Genomic DNA, 13991 nt, shown 5'->3' with positions numbered 1-13991 from the left:
AGAGATGGCCACCTCTCCTGCTACGTGACAGTAGTCCACTGTGTAGCCCCCCCACCCCACCAAAAGATGGAAACAAGCCCACAAAAGGGAGAACCCTCCAATCCCTGCCCTGACCCCTCTTCCCTAGAGTTTGGGCCCTGGATCGATCCCACCCCACACCCTCTCCCGAGAACCCCTGGTTTTGATCCCCCCTTCCCACCCCACCACATTAAAATTCATTTCAAACAGCCCCCTCGTCCCAACCTGCTGGCCTCTACCAGATCTTCAGCCGAGCCTTGAGTACGCCCGCGTGCCGCTTCCCGTAGCGCAAGCCGAAGGAATTCCCGTTGTAAGCGGACAGGTCCTTCTCCTGCTCTACCAGCACGCTGCCCTGGGGGTCCGTCACCAGCTGGTTCTGGGTGGGGCAGAGCCCTCGCCACACCTGGCTGGGGGACTCCTCGGCCGGGCAAAGCAGGGCCAACCTGGCCATCTGTTCAGCTGCCTCTGGCCCCGGCTTCTTGTCCAGATACGGAGGGGTCCGTTCCCACTTGCCCGGGGTCCGCTCCCACTGGCCCCGAGTCCGCTCCCGGACAGGTTCCCACAGGCCCGGGGTCTGCTCCCACAGGCTGGCTAGCTGCCGAGACCGCCTTCCTGCAAGGGGAAGCCAGGGAGAGAGGCTGTCAGGAGAGAAGCCCGATGGAAACCAAAGGACAAGTTTCAGGATCATGTCTCCTTGGCTCCAAGATCCCCTAGGACATAATAATAATAACAATAATTCTGGTATTTGGTACGCACTTACTATATGCCAGGCACTGTGATAATAATAACGATGGTGTTTCTAGACTGTGAGCCCGCTGTTGGGTAGGGACCGTCTCTATATGTTGCCAACTTGTACTTCCCAAGCGCTTAGTACAGTGCTCTGCACACAGTAAGCGCTCAATAAATACGTTTGAATGAATGAATGAATTTGTTAAGCACTTACTATGTGCAAAGCACTGTTCTAAGTGTTGGGGAGGTTACAAGGTGATCAGGTCGTCTCACTTGGGGCTCACAGTCTTAATCCCCATTTTACAGGTGAGGGAACTGAGGCACAGGGAAGTTAAGTGACTTGCCCAAAGTCACCCAGCTGACAATTGGCGGAGCCGGGATTTGAACCCTTGACCTCTGACTCAAAAGCCTGGGCTCTTTCCACTGAGCCATGCTGCTTCTCACTGTACTGAGCACCGGAATAGATACAAGTTAATCAGGTTGGACATAGTCCCTGTCCCACATGGGGCTCATTCTTTCATTCATTCAGTCGTATTTGTTGAGCTCTGACTGTGTGCAGAGCACTGCGCTGATTGGGAGAAAACAATACAACAGTAAACAGACACATTCCCTGCTCACACTGAGCTTACAGTCTAGAGTGGGGGAGACAGACATCAAATAAATACAATATAAATAAATATATAAATAAATCTTAATCCCCATTTTACAGATGAGGTAACTCAGGCCCAGGGAAGTTAAGGTCACACAGCAGACAAGCGGCAGAGGCAGGATTAGAATCCAGTCCTTCTGACTCCCAGCCCCATGCTCTATCAATTAGACCACATGACACTGGGAAGAGCACAGCCTGGCAGTCAGGGATACTGGGTCCTAATCCCAGTTCTGCCACTGCCTGCTGTGTGATGTTGGGTGGGTCGCTGAATGTCTTCATGCCTCAGTTTCCTCAGTTCCATTCATGTTCTCCCTCCTACTTAGACTATGAGCCCCTCGTGGACTGAGGCCTGTGTCCAATTTGATTGTGTCCTATCTACTTCACTGTGTGGCTCATAGTAAGCACTTAACAAATACGACAATTATTATTATTATCCACTCTCAGGCTGGCCCCCACAGTCCTAACCCTGAGCGGCCTCCCACTCTGGCTTTACTGTACTGGGACGGTGGGAATCACTGCTTCTCATTTGCATTGAGTTGAATACTATTTGCATACCAGTCCAATCATTCCTATTCATTTCCCTTCAAACATTCAGTCCTCAGTCTTTATTCCTTCCTTCCCTCCCCTTCTCCCAGTCGCTGCCCTCCTCTCCCAAGGAATCAGCATGGCCTAGCAGAAAGAACGCTGGCCTGGGAATCAAACGACATGGATTTGTGCCAGTTCCCTGCTGTGTGGCCTGGGGGAAATCCTTAACTGCTCTGTGCCTCAATTTCCTCATCTGTAAAAGGGGGATTCAGTGCCTGTCCTCCCTTCCCCTTGGCCTGTGAGTCCTATGTGGGACAGGATCTGTGTCCACCCTGATTATCTTGTTTCTACTATACCTCATGGTACCTAGTAAGCACTTAACAAATACCATCATCATCAGGATGGGTTTAACCTCCCCTGAAAAAGCTCTCACCAGATCTCCCAGCTTCAGCCACAGCCCTGAGTGGGGCCTGGCCCCAGAGAGAGTCCTAGAGCTCAGAGACACCATTTGGTTAGGACCCCTTTTTTCTTCTACTGTCTGATGATCTTGTATCTACCCCATTGCTTAGTACAGTGCCTGGAACGTAGTAAATGCTTAACAAATATTATTTAAAAAACCCCCAAAAACGAAAGTTCACTTAGTATTGGTTACCCTTACTATGTGTCAAGCACTGTTCTAAACACTGTGGTAGTTACAAGCTAATCAGGTTGGACACAGTCCCTGTCCAAGGCGGGGCTCACAGTCTTAATCCCCATTTTACAGATGAGGTAACTGAGGCACAGAGAAGTGACTTAATGATGGCATTTATTTAGTGCTTACTATGTGTAAAGCACTGTTCTAAGCGCTGGGGAGGTTACAAGGTCATCAGATTGTCCCACGGGGGGCTCACAGTCTTAATCCCCATTTTCCAGATGAGGTAACTGAGGCCCAGAGAAGTGAAGTGACTTGCCCAAAGTCACACAGCTGACAATTTTCGGAGCTGGGATTTGAACCCATGACCTCTGACTCCAAAGCCCGGACTCTTTCCACTGAGCCATGCTGCTTCTCTAAGTGACTTGCCCAAGTCACTTTGGACATAGGTGGACATAGTCCCTGTCCCACATGGGGCTCATTCTTTCATTCATTCAGTCGTATTTGTTGAGCTCTGACTGTGTGCAGAGCACTGCGCTGATTGGGAGAAAACAATACAGCAGTATTGTTCCAGCAGAGAAGTGGTGGAACTGGGATTAGAAGCCAGGTCCTTCTCACTCCCAGGCCTGTGCTCTATCTACTAGGCCACACTGCTTCCCTTGGGGGAATGCGTTGGGGGACCCCTCCTCTGAGCCCCAGAAGTAGACGCGCTGGAGATCATGTAACTCTCAAGACTCGTGCCCACCACAGAGCCTAGGGGCTGCATGTTCTCATTCTGTTTGGCTGTGTCACCTGGGGAAAGTCACAATCTCTGTGAGCCTCAGTTTCCTCCTCTGGAAAATAGAGACAAGCACGTTGACCTCCGTCCTTCGTCTCTGATTGAACTAATAGCCCAACTCTAAGGAGGCTAACTAACTGCTTAATGAATTGGATTGTCTGGGTGACCTAAGCTGACTCATTTCCCCTTTCTGGATCTCATTTTCCCTTTCATCCTTTGGGGTTAAGGAGGCTGGTTTAGAAAGCCCTTCAGAAAGGAGGAGCTGGTCTCGTTAGGGTGATTATTGTATTTGGCAGGGAGATCAGGGTAACCAGTTCTCAGCGGACACAATGGTTCCAGCCAATTGCAGTGGTTGATTAGTTTCAATTGGAAGCTGTGGGGTGGGGGTGGAGGCAGGGCCCAGGCTCTGTGCTTCTTGTGAACTGCTGCCAACCCCCACAGACCTGGACAGGGGGCCGGGGCCAGAGGGAGGGGAGGCTAGCGGGAGAAGGTGTGGATTTGATGATTTCCTGGCCAGGAGCCAACATCGCCCCTGAGGTTCTGGCTGAGTTTGAGAGCAATGGATTTTTTCTAGAGCTGCTGGGCTCCTTCAACAACTGGGAGACTTTTGGTAGGTGGGATTGGATTTAGCTTCGGATACGGGATTCAGCCTCTGAATTCAGATACGGTGATTCAGCCTCACCGTACCTCGCTCTTGCCTGTCCCGCCATTGACCCCCGGCCCATGTCATCCCCCGGGCCTGGAATGCCCTCCCTCTGCCCATCCGCCAAGCTAGCTCTCTTCCTCCCTTCAGGGCCCTGCTGAGAGCTCACCTCCTCCAGGAGGCCTTCCCAGACTGAGCCCCTTCCTTCCTCTCCCCCTCGTCCCTCTCTCCATCCCCCCCATCTTACCTCCTTCCCTTCCCCACAGCACCTGTATATATGTATATATGTTTGTACATATTTATTACTCTATTTATTTATTTATTTTATTTGTACATATCTATTCTATTTATTTTATTTTGTTAGTATGTTTGGTTTTGTTCTCTGTCTCCCCCTTTTAGACTGTGAGCCCACTGTTTGGTAGGGACCGTCTCTATATGTTGCCAAATTGTACTTCCCAAGCGCTTAGTACAGTGCTCTGCACACAGTAAGTACTCAATAAATACGAATGAATGAATGAATGAATGAATGATCAGCTTGTTTCTACCCCAGCGCTTAGTTCACTGTTCCACATTTAGTAAGCACTTAACAAATACCATACAACATAAGCGGGCCGGATGCAGTCCCTGTCTCATTCATTCATTCATTCATTCAATCATATTTATTGAACGCTTACTGTGTTCAGAGCACTGTACTAAGCGCTTGGGAAGTACAAGTTGGCAACATATAGAGACGGTCCCTACCCAACAACGGGCTCACAGTTTAGAAGGGGGAGACGAACAACAACAAAAATCGTATCCGACAGAAGATCACTCTCTCTGTGCCTTAATTCCCTCATCTCTAAAATGGGGATTAAGACTGTGAGCCCCATGTAGGGCAACCTGATTACCTTGTATCTACCCCAGTGCTTAGAACAGTGCTTGGCACATAGTAAGCGCTTAATAAATATCAACATTATTATTAAAGGCGCCCAAACCATGGACTACAACTCCCGGCGTGCCCCGCTGCCCTGGGAGAGTAGACAACTACCCTTCCCTCCCGAGCGACTGTCATGCAGTGCGCATGCCGCGGCCTTCCACATAGGGTTCACAGACTAAATAGGAGGGAGAACACTTATTTAATCCCCATTTTACCAATGAGGTAACTGAGGCACGGAGAAATTAAGAGAGTTGCCCAGTATCACACAGTAGGCAAGTGGTGGGGCTGGGAATAGAACCCAGGCTCCCTGACACTGTGACTGACTTTTTAGACTGTGAGCCCACTGTTGGGTAGGGACTGTCTCTATATATTGCCAATTTGTACTTCCCAAGCGCTTAGTACAGTGCTCTGCACATAGTAAGCATTCAATAAATAAGATAGATGATGATGATGACACCAAAGCCACTAGGCCACGCTGCTGCCCGAAAACAACGGGAGTCAGGGAAAGATAAAGTTTAAGATAAGATAAAGATAAAGTTGGAGAAGCAGCGTGGCTCAGTGGAAAGAGCCCGGGCTTTGGAGTCAGAGGTTACGGGTTCAGATCCCGGCTCCGCCGCTTGTCAGCTGTGTGACTTTGGGCAAGTCACTTCACTTCCCCGGGCCTCAGTGAACTCATCTGTCAAATGGGGATTAGGACTGTGAGCCCCACGGGGGGACAACCTGATCACCCCGTAACCTTCCCAGCGCTTAGAATAGTGCTTTGCACTATTAATTATTAATTAATTAATTATTATTATATATTATATATATAATTATATATTAATTATTATTATAAAGATGGACAGGTGTTCACCGAAGTCCAGTAGGGGGCGCTAAATTATCAGTCCAAGACCACTCAGCTGTTGGGCAGCAGGCCTGAGAAGAAAACCCAGATATCATCATCATCCTCATCAATCGTATTTATTGAGCGCTTACTATGTGCAGAGCACTGTACTAAGCGCTTGGGAAAACCTGACCACTGTGGTGCCCTCCCCCTGGTTCTTGCCCTGGGGAGTGAGACGCCCAGGGCCCCCAAGACACTGGGCCACTCTGAGGGATTTGGAAGTTAACCCACCCCAGAGAATAGGTCATTCTGTTGCAATTAGTGTGGACCCCCACACAGTGAACAGAGCCCTGCCCCGATGCTGAGGTGTCTGTCAGAGAAAGAGAAAACCCAATCCCTTCAAAGCCCTACTGAGAGCTCACCTCCTCCATCATCATCATCATCAAATCGTATTTATTGAGCTCTTACTGTGTGCAGAGCACTGTACTAAGCACTTGGGAAGTACAAGTCCCAGACTGAGCCCTCTACTTCCTCTCCCCCTTTTCCCCCTCCCCGCAGCACCTGTATATATGTATCTATGCTTGTACGCATTTATTACTCTATTTATTTTATTTGTACATATTTATTCTACTTATTTTATTTTGTTAATATGTTTGGTTTTGTTCTCTGTCTCCCCCTTCTAGACTGTGAGCCCGCTGTTGGGTAGGGACTGTCTCTATATGTTGCCAGTTTGTACTTCCCAAGCACTTAGTACAGTGCTCTGCACACGGTAAGCGCTCAGTAAATACAATTGAATGAATGAATGAATGAATTCAAACCCGGGACCTCCGACTCCAAAGCCCGTGCTCTTTCCACTGAGCCACGCTGCTTCTCGAAGAACACTTAGAGCAAAGCAGATTAAGAGGAACAGAAGGCTAGACTGTGAGCCCGTTGTTGGGTAGGGACCGTCTCTATATGTTGCCGGCTTGTACTTCCCAAGTGCCTAGTACAGTGCTCTGCACACAGTAAGCGCTCAATAAATGTGATTGAATGAATGAATGAATGAATGAATAATAATAATAATAATAATAATAATAATAATAGTACTTATTAAGTTTTTACTGTGTGCCACACACTATTCTGAGTTCTGGGGTAGATACAAGTTAATCAGATTGGACCGAATCCTGTCCCACGTGGGGCTCACACTCTTAATCCCCATTTTTACAGATGAGGGAACTGAGACCCAGAGAATCAAAATGACTTGCCCAAGGTTATATAGCAGACAAATGGAGGAGCCAGGATTAGAACCCAGCGCCTTCTGACTCCCAAGCCTATGCTCTATCCACTAAGCCATGCTCCTTCAAAGGAAGGAGGTAGGGCAGACACCATGTGAACTGCATCCTAGCTATCTAACCCAGCATTTAGTTAGTGCTTGGCACATAATAAATGCTTAATCAATCAATCATACTTATTGAGTTGCTTACTGTGTTTAGAATACTGTACTACACGCTTGGGGGAGTACACTATAACATAGTTGGTAGACATGTTCCCTACCCTTAACAAATACCACAGCCTTTTTTGTTGTTGTTCCATAATGGTATTTAATTAATTAATTAATGATGGGATTTGTTAAGCGCTTACTATATGCAAAGCACTGTTCTAAGCACTGGGGAGGTTACAAGGTGATCAGGTTGTCCCACGTGGGGCTCAGTCTTCACCCCCATTTTACAGATGAGGGAATTGAGGCACAGAGAAGTTAAGTGACTTGCCCAAGGTCACACAGCTGACGATTGGCGGAGATGGGATTTGAACCTATGACCTCTGACTCCCAAGCTGGGGCTCTTTCCATTGAGCCACACTGTATTTGTTAAGCTTCTGTTATAATAATGATGGCATTTATTAAGTGCTTACTATGTGCACAGCACTGTTCTAAGCACTGGGGAGTTTACAAGGTGATCAGGTTGTCCCACGGGAGCTCACAGTCTTAATCCCCATTTTCCAAATGAGGGAACTGAGGCACAGAGAAGTCAAGTGACTTGCCCAAAGTCACACAGCTAAGTGGCAGAGCCGAGATTTGAACCCATGACCTCTGACTCCAAAGCCCGTGCACTTACCACTGAGCCATGTTATGCGTTAAGCACTGTTCTAAGTGCTGGAGTAAATACAAGTTTATCAGGTTGTACATAGTTTGTGAGCCCCATGTGATTCAGAGACTAAGTTGGAGGGGTGAGGATTTAATTCCCATTTTACATGTGAGATAATTGAGGCACAGAGAAATTAAGTTACTTGCCTAAGGTCACACAGCAAGCAAATAGCAGGGAGAGGATTAGAACCCAGGTCCTCTGACTCCCATGCCCAAGCCCTTTCCACTAGGCTACATTGCTTCCCTTCTGCCCTGGGGAGTGTGGCATTCAGGTTTCTGTTTCCCAGGTAATGATTTTGTGCAGCCCAGAGAGGGAGGGCCAAGAGAAAGTGCCTCACAGGTTTCACCTCCAAACAGATCTGGTGCACTCATCAAAGGACTTGTTTTTCCTAATTGCATTTGTTAAGTGCCTATTATGTGCCGAACACTGTACTAAGCGCTAGGGTAGATACAAGTTAATCAGGTTGGAGAGAATCACTGTCCCACATGAGGCACACAGTCTAAGCCGGAGGGATAACAGGTATTCATTCATTCAATCATATTCATTAAGCACTCACTGTGTGCAGAGGTATTATTATTATTATTATGGTACTTATTAAGCACTTACTATGCACCAATCACTAAGTGCTGGAGGAAATACAAGGTTGTCCCACGTGAGGCTCACAATCTCAATCCCCATTTTACAGATGAGGTACCTGAGGCACAGACAAGTTAAGTGACTTGCCCAAGGTCACACAGCAGACAAGTGGCGGAGCCGGGATTAGAACCCACGACCTCTTACCCCCAAACCCGTACTCCAGACACTCGGCCATATTGTTTCCCCCAGTAAAATCCCCAATTTACAGATGAGGGAACTGAGAAGTGAAGTGCCCAAGGTCACACATCAGACAAGTGGTGGAGCCGCATTAGAATCCAGGTCCTCTGATTCCCAGGCCTGGGCTCTTTCCACTAAGCCATGTTGTCTCATAACAATAATAAAAATAATAATAATGATGGCATTTATTAAGCACTTATTATGTGCAAAGCACTGTTCTAAGTGCTGGGGAGGTTACAAGGTGATCAGGTTGTCCCACGGGGGGGCTCACAGTCTTCATCCCCATTTTACAGATGTGGTAACTGAGGCCTCTGACTCCAAAGCCCGTGCTCTTTCCACTGAGCCACGCTGCTTCTCTAACATCATGTCTACTCAGAACACATGGCAGTTATAGTTCTGTCACCCCCTTACCCTCCCAAAGAAGCCAAAACTTAAGGAATGCCAGGAAAAGCAGTATGATATAGTGGAAAAAGCACACGCCTGTGAGTCAAAAAACCTGAGTTCTCCGCCCAGCTCGACCACTTGCCTGTTGTGTGACCTTGGGCAAATCACCTAACTTGTCTGTGCCTCAGTTACCTCATCTGAAAAATGGGATTACGTCCTCCTCCTCCCTCTGACACAGACTGTGAGTCCTATGTGGGACAGGGATTGTGTCCCAATTGTGTCCCAATAAATACAATTGAGTGAATCTATGAATGTCCAACCTGATCACAATTGTATCTACCCCAGTGCTTATAACAGTGCTTGACACAAAGTCCTTAACAAATACCATTAAAAAAAAAAAGAAATCCAGAGATCCCACAACTCCTTCCCTGCCCCCCTGGATGCTGTACCTGAAAATCTGGGGTTCTGAAGAGGGGTGAATTTCTCCACTGTCTCTTCAAATGGAAATGCACAGAGGAACAGCAGCAGCAGCCGAGAAGTCAAGGAGCTCATCGTGGGAGGCGGAGGGGGTTTTCAGAGCAGTCCTAAAATGAGAGAAAAAAAAGACCATTTCCTAAACATGGCACCTTGGAAGTAGCTGTTACCCTTGCCCTTGGTTCATTCATTCATTCATTCATTCATTCAATCGTATTTATTGAGCGCTTACTGTGTGCACAGCACTGTACTAAGCACTTGGGAAGTACAAGTCAACGACCTATAGAGACGGTCTCTACCCAACAACGGGCTCACAGTCTAGTTGAGAAGCAGCGTGGCACTGTTCTAAGCGCTGGGGAGGTTACAAGGTATAATAACGGCATTTATTAAGCGCTTACTATATGCCCAAGGTCACACATCAGACAAGTGGTGGAGCCACATTAGAATCCAGGTCCTCTGATTCCCAGGCCTGGGCTCTTTCCACTAAGCCATGATGTCTCATAATAATAATAAAAATAATTATAATGATGGCATTTATTAAGCGCTTACTATGTGCAAAGCACTGTTCAAAGCGCTGGGAAGGTTACAAGGTGATCAGGTTGTCCCACGGGGGCTCACAGTCTTAATCCCCATTTTTACAGAAGAGGTAACTGAGGCACAGAGAAGTGAAGTGACTTGCCCAAAGTCACACAGCTGACAACTGGTGGAGCTGGGATTTGAACCCATGACCTCTGACTCCAAAGCCCGGGCTCTTTCCACTGAGCCACGTGGCATAACTACTGAGCCCAACAGGATTAGCAGAAGGTGTTAGGTCCAAGTGCTTAGTACAGTGCTCTGCACACAGTAAGCACTCAATAAATACGATTGAATGAAAGTGTTCTGAATGGGGGTTAAGGGGCCTGGGCTGAGCCCCTTCTCTGCTACTCAGGCTTTGTATGACCTGTAGAGAAGCAGCGTGGATCAGTGGAAAGAGCATGGGCTTTGGAGTCAGAGGTCATGGGTTCAAATCCTAGCTCTGCCAATTGTCAGCTGTGTGACTTTGGGCAAGTCACTTAACTTCTCTGTGCCTCAGTTCCCTCATCTGTCAAATGGGGATGAAGACTGTGAGCCCCACGGGGGTCAACCTGATCACCCTGTATCCCTCCAGTGCTTAGAACAGTGCTTTGCACATAGTAAGCACTTAACAAATACCATCATTATTATTGTTATTTGGCAGGCAGTTACCCTCTCTGGACATCTCAGTTCTTCCAACTGTCAAATGGAAAGAATCAGAATCATTTATGCCCCTTCTTGGCTCATGGGGTTGGGATGAGGAGAGTTGAGAGAAATGATGTGAAAGGAATTTGGAAATAATTAAAAACATTCAAGGTACTGTATTACTAAGCCCTAGGTTCTTATCAGATCATATACCTTGCCCCCATCCCCTAGTAGCTTCTAATCTAAAGGAGATCACTGGACAAAGACAGATCATGTTGAGTTCCTGCGAGGAACTCTGTCTTCCCTCCACTCAATTGGGGCAAGTTCAGTGCTTTTCACCATTACAGTTTTCAGATCCAAATTGGAGCTTTCCTATTTACCTTGGAAAATGTATGGCAACAGTCAGGAATGGGAGATTTACTTTTCTGTGTTTATTGGAATGCATTTGAATCCACACTTTAAGTCACACTGGGAAAAGATTTGGCTTAACAGATATCCAGATATTGGGGGAAAAGAAAAAGGCTGTAAAAACAAAAACATGAATTTAAGGGGTCTCCAGTCTAATAAATTTACTTTCAGCCCTACCTTGCCCTTTCCTGCTCAGCCATAACTTGCCCTCCCCTACTTTGCCCTTATGCTAATCGCCATGGTTTCTCTTTTAGAGAGGGCACCCTGCCCCTCTATGTCTTTCTTGGCTGTTGAAATTCAAGAATCGTTTTCATCTAAACTCATGGGAGATGCAGCCATCCTTTGTGATTTGAGGGTTTGTGACAACACATCTGGGTTCAGGGCTAATTGCACTGGGGTATGGTTTCATAATTCTTTTCCCCTTATTAGAAAATTCAGCCCACCTCCTAGGTGACAGCAATTTATAGGCTCAATTCCTCTCCCATCACATTCTAATTTTCTCAAAACAGCTTTCACAACTGGGATCTAAAGAACATGATTCTGGATCCCTTTCGGGGTAAAAGGTCTTTCCTGTCACTTTGAATTGTAATCGTACTGACTTTCAGGTTTTGTGACGCATCCCCAAGTTTTCAGAGACTAGGGGTGCTTTAAAAATGCACAGTAATTATGATTTCAGAGACAGGCCTCCAGAGTTGCAGGGCTGAAAGGGTATCTTGAGGGAATCACTCAGTCCATCTCTCTATCTTGGGGAAGGACCACAACTGAATGACAGATGAGAATCTCCGGAAAGGGGTGGCCTTGTTTTTGGACACTCTTAGCAGTGACTCACAAACCTTTTTGTCAGAAAAGATGTGCTCAGTCTAATCTAAATCCCTCTCATTCCAGTGGAAGCCTCCGTCCTTGTATTAACTGCTCAGGAGCGGTGGTGACTTGTCCACATCAATCAATCAGACATGTTTTTTGCAGAGCACTGTACTAAGAGCTTGAGATAATACAATATAAAAGAGTTTGTAGACACATTCCCTGTCCACAACATGCTTAGTCTAGAGTGGGAGACAGACTTTAATAAAAATAAATAAATTACAGGTGCTACAGGACTGAACTATGGAATCATAGCACTGCATTTTTAAAGCTCCCTTATTCTCTGAAAAGGGAGAAAATCCAACTGCAAGGGTGATGCAGAAGGGAGTGGGAGAAGAGGAAATGAAACCTTTTGGCTTCTTGCAGCCCTCATCTCAATCGATCCTCAGCCTGTTCTTCTCCCGGTTCACCAAGCCGAGCTGCTGGGATTCCCCCTCCTTTCGACCCATCCCTTCTCTCAGATCCCCCTTTCTCTGCCATTCCCTCATTCTTCCCTGCCTTTCCTCTCTCCAGGACGGAAGTGAAAATCTGCATTTCCCTCCTCATCCATCCTTCAGTAAAATGTATTGAGGGCTTACCATGCGCTGAGCACTGTACAAAGGATTTGGGAGTGTGCACAATGTCAGGAGCAGACCACCACCCCATCCCTTGTGGACACTCTGGACTGCCTCTGGACTGACGAGCTTAATAATAATAACAATAGTAATGATAATTACGGTATTTGCCAAGCACTGTTCTAAGTTCTGGGGTGAATACAAGGTAATCAAGTTGTCCCACGTGGGGCTTATAGTCTTAATCCCCATTTTACAGATGAGGTAACGGAGGCACCGAGAAGTGAAGCGACTTGCCCAAGGTCACACAGCTGACCCATGTCCTCTGACTCCCAAGCCTGTGCTCCTTCCACTAGACTATACTGCTTCTCGAGGCTGGGCAGAGTGATGGGTCGCCCCTCGGGGGTGCTTTGCGGGACATCCCTGCTTGGTCCTTCCCGCTCCCGACAGTTGCCCACTCTCGTTGCGGGACTAGCCTCCTCTGGCCCACTTGTTGGAGTTTATTTGCCCTTCAGGTTGGAGCTCTGAGCCTCAGCAGTGAGTACCTGCATGCAAATGAGGCCCAGCTTCATGCTGAACAGCCTGGCAGTATTAACCCTTGGGGTGGGGATGCGGGGAGACTCACTGATGGGAAAGAAATGAGAACCAACGCCTTCTGCTCAAGAAGCCCCCCCGGTTTGCACCTGCCTGTGCCACCCCCAAATATTCCAGATCTGCTCTGGCTCAGCAAAAGCTTTTTTTCAGACCCTGCCCCCTCTGAGGTTCCTTGGAGGGTAGGTTTGGTGCCACTTACCTCACCTTGGCCACCTACCTTCACTTCGGGTCTGGCCAGGTCTGGGCGTCTCCCCAGGCTCTGCAGCTCTCTCTCTGTCTCTAACTCCAGGAGAACCTCTCTCCTCTTTATCAAGTCAGAGTGACGTCTCCCGGCTCCGTCCCACCTCTACTTCCCCTTCGCACCCCCCTCCCTCAGCCCTCTTCAGGGAAAAAGCCAGGCACAGTCCTTGTTCACTTTCGTGAACAAGCACCTGAACAAACTGAATCTGGAAGTTACCGAGCTAGAGACTCAGTTTGCCGACTGCGTGTACCTGGTGCTGATCATGGGGCTGCTGGAGGGATACTTCGTGCCCCTGCGCAGCTTCTTCTTGACCCCGGACAGTTTTGAACAAAAGATCCTCAACGTGTCGCTTTCGTTTAAGTTGATGCAGGATGGAGGGCTGGAAAAGCCGAAGCCGTGGTCCGAAGATATTGTCAACTGTGACTTGAAATCCACCCTGCGTGTACTGTACAACCTCTTCACCAAATACTGAAACGTGGACTGAGTCCCAGGCCGGGTCTCATGGCCATGCCAGCTCACCTTCAAAAATAAACTAAACCCTGCAGAAACTCCTCGCCCTGGGCTTCAAGGCTTTCCATCACCTCGTCCCCTCCTACCTCACCTCCCTTCTCTCCTTCTCCAGCCCACCCCGCA

General features: G+C 47.8%; 1 protein-coding gene across 2 annotated transcripts; it reads right to left on the bottom strand.

Annotated features, from left to right (window-relative positions):
• Positions 1-233: 233 nt before the first annotated feature.
• On the bottom strand, positions 234-13690 carry KISS1 (KiSS-1 metastasis suppressor). 2 transcript variants are annotated; one of them, XM_038749726.1, is made up of 3 exons: positions 13609-13690; positions 9482-9616; positions 234-630 (listed from the first exon to the last, which is right to left on the bottom strand). In XM_038749726.1, exons 2-3 carry the CDS (start codon positions 9582-9584, stop codon positions 254-256), a joined length of 480 nt encoding a protein of 159 aa, XP_038605654.1. In that variant the 5' UTR covers positions 9585-9616; positions 13609-13690; the 3' UTR covers positions 234-253. The 2 variants fall into 2 exon arrangements, with proteins under 2 accessions (XP_038605654.1, XP_038605655.1); XM_038749727.1 differs by lacking the exon at positions 13609-13690 and adding an exon at positions 13335-13382.
• Positions 13691-13991: the final 301 nt, after the last annotated feature.

The sequence above is a fragment of the Tachyglossus aculeatus genome, chromosome 7, assembly GCF_015852505.1.
Source record: "Tachyglossus aculeatus isolate mTacAcu1 chromosome 7, mTacAcu1.pri, whole genome shotgun sequence".
Taxonomy (NCBI): domain Eukaryota; kingdom Metazoa; phylum Chordata; class Mammalia; order Monotremata; family Tachyglossidae; genus Tachyglossus; species Tachyglossus aculeatus.
Note: the sequence above shows the minus strand (reverse complement) of the source record. Positions and strands in the feature narration are given on the sequence as shown.